Source organism: Fopius arisanus, unplaced genomic scaffold, assembly GCF_000806365.1.
Source record: "Fopius arisanus strain USDA-PBARC FA_bdor unplaced genomic scaffold, ASM80636v1 scaffold00049, whole genome shotgun sequence".
In the NCBI taxonomy this organism is placed as follows: domain Eukaryota; kingdom Metazoa; phylum Arthropoda; class Insecta; order Hymenoptera; family Braconidae; genus Fopius; species Fopius arisanus.
The window spans coordinates 784,997-798,088 of record NW_011887788.1 but is presented as its reverse complement, the minus strand read 5'-3'; the positions used below and the strand labels follow the sequence as shown (position 1 = coordinate 798,088).

Genomic DNA, 13,092 nt, shown 5'->3' with positions numbered 1-13,092 from the left:
TATGGAATTTTGGAAAATAGATTGTAAATTTATATTGTTTTAAAAGATGATTACAAAATTAGCGAGTTATTTTCAGTTTTTAATCCGCGTAATTTCTGGTACTCCGGTGAAATTTCGGATTTGAATTTCGGATTTCGGATTGATAATTTTTACTGGATTCCTCTCTCTACCTGCAAATTAATAGTCCACGAACGGTGTACTAGCATTTCTAGATTTATATGAAGATAATGAAACAATTTGGAGTACAAATCAACTATTTCGCAGGAATGCTTAATATTTCCAGGAATTTCTAATGGAATGCTATTTGGCGAGTCGACCAATGAAAAACGTCAGACTATCAAGCATTATTAAAACATTTTAGTAAGACCTCGGTGGGATTTTCCATGTTTGCTCGTGTCTGCTTTTTCATTCAATTGCAACTAATGGGAGGTGCACGGTGAGTGTATCAAGAGCGTCGAATATAATTGTGCACTCGTGTGAACGTTGAACTCGATTCAACGAGTATTTCATTCACTGTCACACCCTAGGGTTTTTCATACTGAAATCCGCGGAAACCCGACGACCTCGTGACCTTGATGGAGATGCTATACAATGTCGCGGTTTTCTTCCATTTCTTCCAAAGAAATCGCGATCCATTGAATTAGGCAAATTTTCATAACTTTTTCAGCTTTTGAATTTTCACTGGTACACGTTTGAAAAATAAATATTTTAATGGCAATATGAATAGAAAGTCAGGTGCAAGAGGGATTCAATGAGATACCGTCAACAATTATTTATGCCGTTAAATTGCAGATTATATTTTTTGCGGAACGATTTTTTAATAGATGATAAATTCTCAAAACATGGAAATCAAATTGAAATTATATAAATTAATTCTGGATATAAATATTTGCAATATTCCGGGATTTGTTTCTAAATCAAATTGTTCATTGAATTATTACTGGAAATAAATACTGAAAATTAAAAATTAGAACTAGAAGTTTCTTATGAAAATGACATCGCGAGGTAATTATCGCGATTCGCGAATTCTGAAGTGAAAAATAATAATTGAAGTGTAAATTTCGCGGAGAAGAATTGAATGTTACTCCCGTAGGTTGGGACATGAACCGAAAACTTGGAAAAGCCAAAGTATAACGTCTCAGGGTGGAGAAAACGGAAGGGCGCTCGAGTTGAAAGAAACTCTGGATATAACATTCTCCCTTTTGACTAGTTCCATTGGTCACCCCCTGGGCTAAAGTTTTCTCCCTGTATATACATATATGTATCCCTTTATATATACAAGAGACAGCGAGACGGAGCTTCCGACAGATTCGTTGGTTCGTCTTTCATGTCGTCATTGTTGTCTCGGTCTTTTGATAATATTATATTTTCTCGGACAAAAAAGATTTCTTATTACCAGAAAATGTCACCTGATTCTAGGATTCTCTCCTAATGAGAATTAATGGGCATGAGTTGATACTGAATTCATTCAATCTTTTATATTTTTATCGAATTCAAATTTAATTCTGACGCGGAAGAATTGATTAAAAAATACACGGGAATTCTCTTTATTAGTACACGGGTAAAAAAAAAATGGAATCGGAATATTTTTTCCAGATTTTCAAAAAATTTTGGGAAGACTTTTCAGACATTTTTTTTTATGATACAAAAAAAATTGGAAAACAAAACAATTTTATTTTTGGGAACGGTTTTGAAAAAGTTTTCAAAAACTTGAATAGGAATTTTTTTTATAATTTCAATGACGTATTTTTTGAGAATATCGAAAAATCCAAAAAAGAAGATTACAATAATATAATTAAAAGAAAAAATGATATTCGTAAAAATTTCTAGAAAATTATAAAAGAAATTTTCCGAGACAAATTTTCGAAAAATTTTTCAAAACATTTCCTAAAAAATAAAATTGTTTCCCGATTTTTTTTTCTTTCAAAAGAAAAATTTTCCGAAAAGTTTTCCAGAGATTTTAAAGATATGGAAAAACTATTCCGATTACAATTTTTTTTTTAACCCAGGATAATCGAGAGAGAAAGTAAACAAAATATAAATACCCGACGTAATATATAGCCGTGCGAATAATTACAAATCCCTGAGAAATACTTCCCCCCGGAGTGAAAAGAACATGATTTTAACGAGACACGGAGAATCAAATATTCCGAGCAATCAAATCCAAACCATTTGCGTGATGATTCGTCTCGTGAACCATAGCAAAAGCTATACATGAGCCACGAAGTGATTTATGTGGGTTGATGGGTACATCCCGTCGTGACCAAGACAGAGCGTAATCACTTACACTGAATTCTATCCTCTATCCGGTTCCAAGTGGCTGGAAAGGCGTACATGGGGTGGAATTGGGAGGATTCACACATAGACCACCCTTCTCGATTCCTCTTCACTTGCCAGGGAGAAAAGGCACCCATAAATCCCTATCCAGAATGTTATAGAAACGTATCCGCCAACACGTGCCATTGTTTGCCACCCTCACTCGCCCATTCAACATCCTCCAATTGATTCACCCATTATTTTTAATTCTCACTTTCAAGTACGTAATTCCATCGCTCTTCACTACTAGCTCAACGCATTTTTCTTTAATTCCCATTTTTTTAAATACGCGATTTAAATACTCTCTAATCGGTACTATATACCAAGAACCTCATAATTCAAATAAATTATTCAATAATTGAAAATAATTAATCATAACAGGTCAAGCCTGTTTAATTTGTTCATTGAGGATTATCGATTGATATTTAAATCAATGACTTCTATTAATTTTCATCGACTCTTCTTTAGAGAGAAAGGAATGGGGTATTATCGGTGAATTGTATCGTACAGAGATTTTAGTTTGAGGATCGTTTACTTGTACTGCCAATCACAGGACCGAAAAACTCTCAGGGGAATAGAAACTCTGAAACCCCATGGTTCTACCTCTTTTATCTGCACCCCGAGCAGACATCTACCCGAAAATTTACCCTCCGGAACTACCGAGACTAGAGAGACGAATAAAGCAAACAAGCGGATCGACTTGGATCCCCAATTCCCGGTTATCACTCATGTGTCTAGAGAAAAAAAAAGACACGAGGCAAAGTGACACGTTAAAATCGGTAAATCAAAGACCAACCCCGTGGTCCTTTATTTTTTTCAAAATTTGACGCTCAACGACACCGCGATTTGAATTTCCCAAAGGATTACACAGGAAGCGGTTGAGAAGGGAAAAAAAAAAATGGAAAAACAGGTCGGAAAGCAGATGGAAATCGGCTGTGAGATTGCCAAATGCTTGACCGACTTCTTTTGTTGTTGTTCCCTCGTTTTTCCGACAGAGATGTGCGAGAAAATGAGAGCTCTGTGTCAATTTTTTTTTTTCGCTCTCTCCTCCTTTTACTACTCTCGTTTATCACTGTTTTTCCATTTTGGTATGAACGAGTTGAGGTGTTTTTTTTTATTTTGAGGCTTTTTTTCACACTTACTTTGCCATCTGGACTGCATACTTTGATCCCAGCTAGAGAGACTATCAGAAGAACGGGGGTAGACCGATCGCTGTGCTGAAACAGATAATTAATATATTTATTATTATTTATTATTATATTTATTTATTATATTTATTTATTATTATTTAAACAGATAATTAATATATTTATTATTATTTATTATTATAGTTATTTATTATATTTATTTATTATTATTTAATTCTCTGCAACATTCCCTGGGCTTTCGTCATCGGTTAATCTCATTTTTGTTAATGAACGTTTTTTGATTCAATTTATAGATTAAACGATTTCAGTGGGACTAGACAGAAAAAATGTCTAGGATTCATATGATTGAATACCGATCTTTGATGGGGAATATTTTCTTTTCTCGCGTAATTATTCTGTGATTAGGTCATTCGTTATCTTCATACATCAATAACTCACGGATTCGTGCGGTGGATACGAAAAATACAAAGGGATTTCCAAATGATGTCATCAGAACACTTGCGTGACTCACAAATCATTCGATTCAAAATCCCGTACAATCGATTGTAGAACGGATTTTCTCGTATTTGCAGTCGATCAGAGATAACGAAAAAAATCCCTGAACACATTCCCCAGATTAATTATCATCAATACGAAAAATCGAATTAACCGGAACTAATAATGAAAATACCCGGGTAAAAAAATAATTGTAATCGGAATATTTTTTCCAAATTTTCAAAAAATTTCTGGAAAACTTTTCAGAATTTTTTTTTTTGAAACAAAAAAAAATGGGGGAACAGAAATTGTTTTGGGAAATGTTTTAAAGAATTTGAATTTTTTTTTAATAATTTTCTAGCAATTTTTGAGAATATAATTTTTTTTTTATTATACTGTTGTTTTCTTACTCTTTTAATTTTTCAATATTCTCAAAAAATACGCCATCGAATTTATTTTAAAAAAATTCCTATTTAAATTTTTGAAAAATATATCAAAAGCCTTCCCAAAAATAAAATTGTTTTGTTTCCCGATTTTTTTTGTTTCATAAAAAAAAATTCTGAAAAGTTTTCCAAAAATTTTAGGAAAATTTGGAAAAAATATTCCGATTACAATTTCTTTTTACCCGGGTAATGAGATGATTATAAAATTGAAAATACATTATGAAAAATCGTCGGATTAACGGATTATTTTTTGTTGTGTTTTTTTCTATCCAAAAAATCCGCCTGCATATTTTTTTCCCTTCCGTCTCGGGCGACTTTTTAATCACCCTTGGTGAAAACAAAGCCGGTGCTAGTAGATGCCGGGGAACAACCCGTCAAAAGGACAAAATGCATCCGACCAACCGGTGAACAACGGGAATACCCTTTCATCCTACTTCCTCTTGGTTATTAGAACGATCCAATCGTTCCAGGGAGCTTGGCACATTTTTCCCTCCTTTCTATTCCCCGACCCCCGTTTTTTTTTTCAATATTTGCTGAGGACTCATTTAGTTTTACATCAGTGCATGTCCTTTACACTAGCCTACGGGTTGCCCCTCAGAACTGGAGAAATTAATAATTGAACAACACAAAGAGACGAGAGAATATGCGGTTTTATCATCAGATTTAAATAAAAAAATATTTCACTCTCGGAATCGAAATTAGTCCTGGGGAATAGTTGACAGAATATATAATTTAATAATAATATATAATTTGATTTATAATAATAAAAAGATAATAAGAAGAGCTTTAATTTTTATGTACCTCAATCGTTGCGATTTTTTTTTTAATCATCAAATTCGTTTGTGATTTTGAAATTATGGGGAATCGCTATTTTATTTTGTTTTTGGTCGGTTTTTTATCTCGAATTTGATAGAAATTTTATTTTTCCGATCGATTTTATGCTCTTATTCTATCTTAGGAGTTCTAATTGATTTCAATTCGATTCGGAGAGGGGAGAACTTCCAATGAGAGAATGACAAATCCCATACCGATTTCTATCAAATCAATCGGGACTTTAATATCGTACAGCAAAATGCACCGACGATTCGTCGCTCAGATTGTCAGTTTATGACACCGGGCAACCTGAAATAACCATTACCCCTCGGAAATTTATGAATTCATTTCCAGCAGACGTTTTCTGCAAATGATGTCAAGGGTGCATAATAAATGGCTTGTCGTAGCATCCTAATTCCCTCAGACTTCAAGCCGAGTCGAAAAAGCATTTTTCCTTCATTCAACATTAACGGCCCTTTCACGGTGTCACTCCCGCTACCGGACAAGTGGGATTCCCTCTTTCTCCGTGGTATATAATATATTACCAAGTGAATGCTGTCGTACCCAGAGCGAAATACATACAGATTTCATCGGGCATTGTCATCATTTTTTAATGATAAGAATTATCTATTCAATCTATTCTCATCCAAACAAATGATATTTTTGTATATCTCGAAATTTCTCGAAATATATCGAAATGCCTCGAAATATCTCGAAAGACCAGGTTAATTATAGAAACCAATTAATTTGATTAATATCGGGGCTGAAGTATCAAAATATTTACGATAACTGGTAGGGTGGAGGGAGTGGGTGGTGGGAGGGTGAAGGGGGTAGATATATCGAACTGGGATGGTCACACAAATCGATTGGGAACACCCTCTCGACGGCTTACCACACGTTGTAGCATCAGAAGGATTCCACACGGGAGCTATTTACTCACTTAATAGGGTATAACGGAACAGTCATCGATTGATTGACGGGGGGATGAAACGCATCCCTCTGCGCGAATATATAGTAATGCCAGAGAGTGGCAACAACTTGGGGGTATGTGCCCTGAAAGCATTGTCATCGGTTTCTGGCAATCGGACATAAAATATCAAATTTCTGCGGTACAATGTAATTCATCATTCCACCGGCAAACATCATACATCGTTAATTTTCCATTTTGCTGAGTGAGTTGCATTTATTAATTTATTAATTCGGAGTGATTGATAGTGACGGTTTCTGGATGCATCCTTTCAATTTATCTGGTCAATGTTTTTGATGATAACCGATTTTATTCCATTTTCGATTGACCGACGTGCGGATGGCTTTTCGGGAAATCAATGGATTTCATTAAAGTTATTGATTTTGATTTTATAAAGGGTCATACGCTAATAATGGGAAATAGTACCCGCGTAAAAAAATTGGAATCGGAATATTTTTTTCAATTTTTCAAAAAATTTCTGGGAAACTTTTCAGAAAATTTTTTTTATGAAAAAAAATCGGAAAGCAAAACAATTTTATTTTTGGGAAAGGTTTTGAAAAATTTTCCAAAAATGTAAATAGGAAATTTTTTTTATAATTTCGATGGCGTATTCTTTAAGAATATTGAAAAATTTAAAAAGTAAGAAAACCACAGTATAATTTAAAAAAAATTATATTCGCAAAAATTTCTAGAAAATGATAAAAAAAATTTTGCGAAACAGATTTTTGAAAAATTTTTCAAAACATTTCCCAAAAATACAATTGTTTTGTTTCCCGATTTTTTTTGTTTCAAAAAAAAAAATTTCAATCCAATTGATCAATTCAATTGCAACTCGAAGACTGTCCATTTTTCTTGAATTCATCGCTCATTGGGCTGCAATGCACTGAATTGGGAAGCGCGGGAAAATGGGAAGATGAAAATTTCATGGGTATTTTCCTGCTCGCTCGACTGGCGATATGCATGTGAATGTGAATGGACGTTTAATGGATGTTATCGTTAGACGCGGAAAAAATTGAAAAAGTTTTGAAAATTCATTCGCCGGTAAGGATGCCCGATATTAAATCCAAGAAGGCCCTCGTGGAAGAGGTTTGAGTAGCCTCTCGAGACTTCTCGTCGTGGAAACGCCCGGGTGCCACGGAGATATTGGACTTTCAAAATAGGGTCATGGAAGTGAAGATGTTCACGGACTGACAATAAGAGATTTTCCAGATTACCTGGCCATTTCGTTCTCGATCTCGATAGTAATTGTATATTTCAGCAACTTATAAATTGGCCAATTGCAGTAATGATGTCGAACAAGTGGAAAAATCCTCAATATCTTTCTCTATTATTGTATAATTATTTTTCTCGAGTATCCACTGGAGTTTTGACTGCATTAAACTCAGATTATGCCTTTGGAGGTCGTTATCGAAATACTTCGATTCGAAAGGGGGAATGAAGCACTTGAGAAAATAAGCATCTTCCTCAAGGGCTTCATAATGGTTGTGAATGATGATAACTTCTGCAGTTGGGGGGTGATTCCGTAAAAAATGAAAGTATCGACGGTGAGATTTTACAAGGCAATTATTTTTTTTCGCGTATTTCTCTGTTCTCTAGAAGTTCCCAACTTTCCAACTAAAGTCGTCAATCGACTCATAACTCATCCCTTTTCCATCAAGAGATCGATTTGTCATTACGATGTACCACTTCTAATGGAAGATCAATGTAGACACGACAATGAAATGATCAATCACGTCAGAGCACTTGCGAATCCGCCAAAAAATTCGCGCCCTTTCCAAATTTTTTTTTCCATTCCGCGGAAAAGCACGCGATGTTTTGATTTTTTTTAGGCCTGACCTTTTTGCGAAATGATAAGAGTATTCAACGGACAGACCGAATTTATCGCCCAGGGGATTTAATTTCAGACTGCACTGACTGTTCAGATATAAACGATTTATCGATTAGCATTCTAGAAACGAGGAGATCTCCTGCAGATCAAGGGGTTCATGGTCCTCTCGGGACAGATTTCTACACTGCGGAAGAGACGTGATGCCCGTAAGAAGAAAGTTCTTTGGCTTTGTTATGCCATGTTTGCTGTCCGACATAAAATCTAATTCCATAACGAGAGCTGACTCATTTCTCACCTCCGCTCAGGTAACCGCACGAATACATATCGTATTACCTACAACATTTTTTTCTACCAACTTTTAATTATAACAAAATGCGAAATTACATTTGCTAAAATTTCCAGCGATACGTGCCCGAGTGAAAACGACAGTCTAGTAAATGAATTCTTCAAATGTTACTCGTAATTTTCCTGCGAGTAGTGAATTGATTTTTTAAATTGATAACGCGATTAATTTAATTATCATAATAATAAGAATATTCCACACATTTTTGGTTTATGATATATTATTTTCGGAATATTAAAAAAGAGTTTATTACTTCACAAAGCTGATGTGATTATAATCCTCGCCTTCAGCCGAGATAATAAAATCACGTGCGTGGAAAAATCCTTATCATCGAGCTTGCGGTGTACATCGCGTCATGAAACGCGAAATTTTAATCAGACGAGATGAAATTGAAATCCGCGACTGAACGTCGCGAGTCAAATATATATTCATCACCTTCAATTCCCAAAAGCTATTGGAATTTTTTTTCCTGCACTAATCTGTTAATTTTCCTAAAATTAAATCAACTATGAATTTCTTTTTCACATGCGATTTAATTATCAACCGCGCGATTTCTTAAATTCGACTGAGGATTTTAGTCATAAATTCTGGCAGGATGATTACGTTTCCATAATATTCACACGAAACTACCGGAAGTATCGACCCTCATCAGTTGATGTTGAAGAAACCTGGGGGAAAGCTCATTTCGATGCATCCTCAACTGCTCAGAAACACGGAGGAATATCATGAACCTCATTGAGAGGGATGAAGCCATCCTCTGTTGACTTGAAACATCAGGTGAAGAGAGAAAGAGTCATGAGCGAGATTTTGCATATTCAAACGTACGCCTCAGGCAGACCCATGAACATGCGTCGTTCCTTTCAATTATTACGATTAATTAAGCCGTAACAAGACCGTCAGTTAGTACAGAAGAGGGAATCGAGGGAGGACTTAATTATTGTCACTATTACCGACCAAGAATTATTTCTCGTTTAGTTTTTTTCTTTCTCTCTCTCTTCAATATCTTTCTCTCTCGTTGCTCATGCCCGCGAAAGATAATAATTAAAAATGATTGCTATTTTAATTCTGAGGATTCCCTGAAATTCATTTCTGTTGTAATTATTTTTGCGGTTGCAGACGGCGAATGCCTGTTACATATTCAGAGGAGGGGTGAATGAAGAAATTGTGGAAAACTGGAGATGTGGGGTAACTACCCTGGACCTTCTAAAAATTCAATTCAAGATCGAATCACGAACGCTTCGACGATCTAACGGATGCATTACACGTCGTAACGAGAGGATATTACAGTAAATTTTGAAATTTCTCTCAAATTTTCGTTGCAATTTATTTTATTCATCTCTTCAACCCAGAGATTTCCGAAGAGAAAAAAATCGGAGAATTCATTGGTAAATATTATTACAACAATTTGTAGAAATAAATGATTTTTATAAAATTGATTGCTAATTATGAAAAAATCTTAATTCGTGCGATCCAATGACTCGATATATATTATGAATAATTAATTAATTAATCGTTATTATTATCGATTGTTAATTTATATTGGTTGTTATTTAATACGGGCTGTGGGATATGGAATTATTTGTGTGGAGATTATAATTTAGGAGCGAGTGGTAGTGCACGTGATTCTGGAATTACAGAGACTCTGTGATATGCCGTATTGGTTTCACTGAGCGATTATAAATGGGTACTAAACTCAATGGACCAATATTCATACCCCTGCATGATCTAATCCCAGGTTCACTAATTACTCGAGTCGCTTGATCAGTGTGACCGGCTTCTTGTAGCAGACGACTCCAACTATAATAATTCCTAGACCGAAACCCAACTGCACGGTTTAATTAACTATCACTGATCATCCCTGCTGTTAGAAATTTTATCAATTTCCAATAACGATATTATTCCAATTCTCGATATATTCTCGTTTTTGGTGGAAATAACGATCGATTGAAAAATCGTTCGTCACGGTTCAATGGAATTTTAAAATAGAATAATTCATTTTTTCAATCGATTTCTTTAATTATTTTTTAAATTATTTTTTGAATTTCATTATTTTTTATTAATTTTTTATTTTTATTATTTTCGAATTTTATAAATCAATAGATTAATCAATAAATAATGGATTAATCTGGAATTGATTATTTTAGAATTTATCCTCGATCTCGAATAATTTTGAGTAGCAGAAAAAAATTAATCATGACAATTATTTTTTTTTATGAAACTTCCCCGAATTTTTTTCGCATTTACTGATACGAAATTGCGATTTGAATGGAAATAGGAAGTATTTTAAAATTATGGTAGTAGTAAATTAATTGAAGAGTAGAATTAAATTTCTCGAGTTAATGTACAAGTAATTGATGTCTTTATCGGAGGTGTTTGTGAGAATGTGAGGTACCTAAAATTGACAGAATGGAAACTCACCCCACATGCTCACCGAAGCGTTAACACGCCAAGTCGTTAAATAGTGAGTTTACAAAGGGGAATGAGAGCATCCACCAAAGGTCGAAGAATTTCTCGTCTGTGGCATACCTTCGAGTGAAATGGCAAGTCACTAGTCTCTGTTTACGTAAAATCCACCCCGAGGAACTTAAACCCCCCGAAAAGACGCGGAAAAGGCGTGGAGCTACCATCCGCCTTTTTGACTCTCACCCCCAACTTGCGGTATGTACCAATAGTGTGTGCACTGTGCATGAACTGGGTTTATTTATCAAACAATTCGACAAGAGTCTGAATAATTCGCAAAATGCTAATTGCACTCGATCTTTTATCGGAGGATTTCGCAAACACTTTATCGTCGGTGAATAAATCAGTTTTTCAATGGCAACTCAATCAGACCCAATTAACTATTGGACTAATTATGAAACGAGATTTTAAGATAGTTACTGTATTTTATCGAATTTATTCTGATAGTTAGTGATTTTTTTAGGAATGCGTTACGGATTTTATTTTTCTGTTATTCCCTCGTTTCGGTTTTCTCCCTTTTATGTACTGTGGTATGTAATATATAGAATTTTTCAACTCCATGTGCGGATTGTATTTTTGCGTGTAAGCACGGACGTTAATGCCAGCTAGGAAAAATTTATCGGTAATAACAATTTAATGGTCGCCACGCTAATTACTTTGGTATTGATATAAAATTTTTACACTCAAAATTTCAGAGGGACTGAACATTTTCAACGAATAAAATTTTTAATGATTGTAAACAATTATTTCTTAATTGACGAAAGTCAATAAAAAAATGATTGTTTAATTGAATTTAAAAAAAATGCAATATAGGATTTTTAGATATTTTTCGGGTTATAATTTCTTGGTGATTTTAGTTCATGGGTTTCAATGAAAGAATTGAATGCACAAATTGTCGGCAGTTGAACGATTTTCAATGTTTTACTTGTTCCATGGAAAAAAGGTGTACCCTGATGGACACTTTTTGTTCTCCCTTTCTTTTTGTTCTATTCATGGCGCGCGAAAAATAGTGTCCGAGTGTACACAGGCAAACATCTGCGAACAATGAACGCGGTTATACCGGATTTGATGGCATGAATTTTTTTTTCAAAACAAACAGTCAAGTCCAAATGTATTGATCGACTGAAACAATCGATAACTCGTCGAGAATTTCGCGGACGTTCCCTACGAAGCAGTCCAAATTAATTGCAACGTAATAAATTACTCATTTGCCAATTTTCTATAAACCAATCATTAAATATTGCTTACGCCTGCATAAACTTGAAGCAATTGTGAAAAACGAGGAAATAATCTTTATGCTTTCCGCAATATAAACCATGAAATTATTGAACAAGTAATTTTTTCCTTGTTCTTGACTTTTATGGGAGGACCGCGGAGACAAAGCTGCTCACAATATAATCAGATCAGATCGACATAAAATGTATCGATTGAAAAAAACTTATCAAATCGAATTACTTGTTCGAGCGAAACTGTACGGCAGAGATTTATTTATACGCGTACCCATACACCCATAAATGCATCCCATGAAAACTTCATGAAATGTTCCCAGAAGTAATAAAACATGGAGATATCATGGATTTTCCACTTCTCCACTGAGTCATTACAATATCTCTCCTTCAGATCAGAGAATAATAAAAATTGAAGTAATCGCGATAAATCCGTTCGAAGAAGAAATCATACCAAATCGATAAAAATAAAGCAGTCTCAAATAAAAAATAAATTCAATACAAAATAAATCCCACAGAAATCCCCTCCACGTGTCCTAAATTTTTTAACACCAACCATTCAATCTCTCTATCTAGAAAATGAAATAGTATTTGCAATTCAAACGCAAAACGACAAAACGAAATAATTTAAATTCGCGATAAATATCCCCAAATAAATAATTTTATCATTTCCACCATCCTGAGCAGTCGATTTAGTTAATGCAATTCCACCGTTGCAGAGACATAAACTAATCAATGAAAATTCTGGAAGCTCTCACTATAGTCCGAGGACTGGTGATTCCTCGGATTATACGTCCATCGAATTAATGGAAGGAAATGAGAATCCGTGTCGGGCGTGAATGAACATCGATTCCCTTCTAGGCATAATCGATACATAATTGGATTTCTCTGGCATCCTTTTCACCCAATTATAAGCTCAAGTCAAGTCTAAAATCAATTAAAAATGGCCCAGAGTTGGAATAATCCTCTGGAAATTAATCCAAGCAGCCTAAAACAATTTCTCCACTCTCTTCACGGTTTTTTGTTAAACATTCAACAGACAGATTTTGCGTCAATTAACTGATGAACAGGGGG

At 34.6% G+C, this 13,092-nt stretch overlaps 1 protein-coding gene across 4 annotated transcripts in view; it reads right to left on the bottom strand.

Moving 5' to 3' along the window:
* The window catches only part of LOC105267715 (tensin-1), a 67,984-nt gene that overhangs the window by 32,136 nt on the left and 22,756 nt on the right, over positions 1-13,092 (bottom strand). For 3 of the 4 annotated variants that reach the window (XM_011306765.1, XM_011306764.1, XM_011306767.1), the window contains one exon: positions 3,459-3,533. In XM_011306765.1, coding sequence (XP_011305067.1) covers positions 3,459-3,533 — 75 coding nt within the window. The remainder of the gene's footprint in view (positions 1-3,458; positions 3,534-13,092) is intronic. The other variant, XM_011306768.1, reaches the window with a different exon arrangement.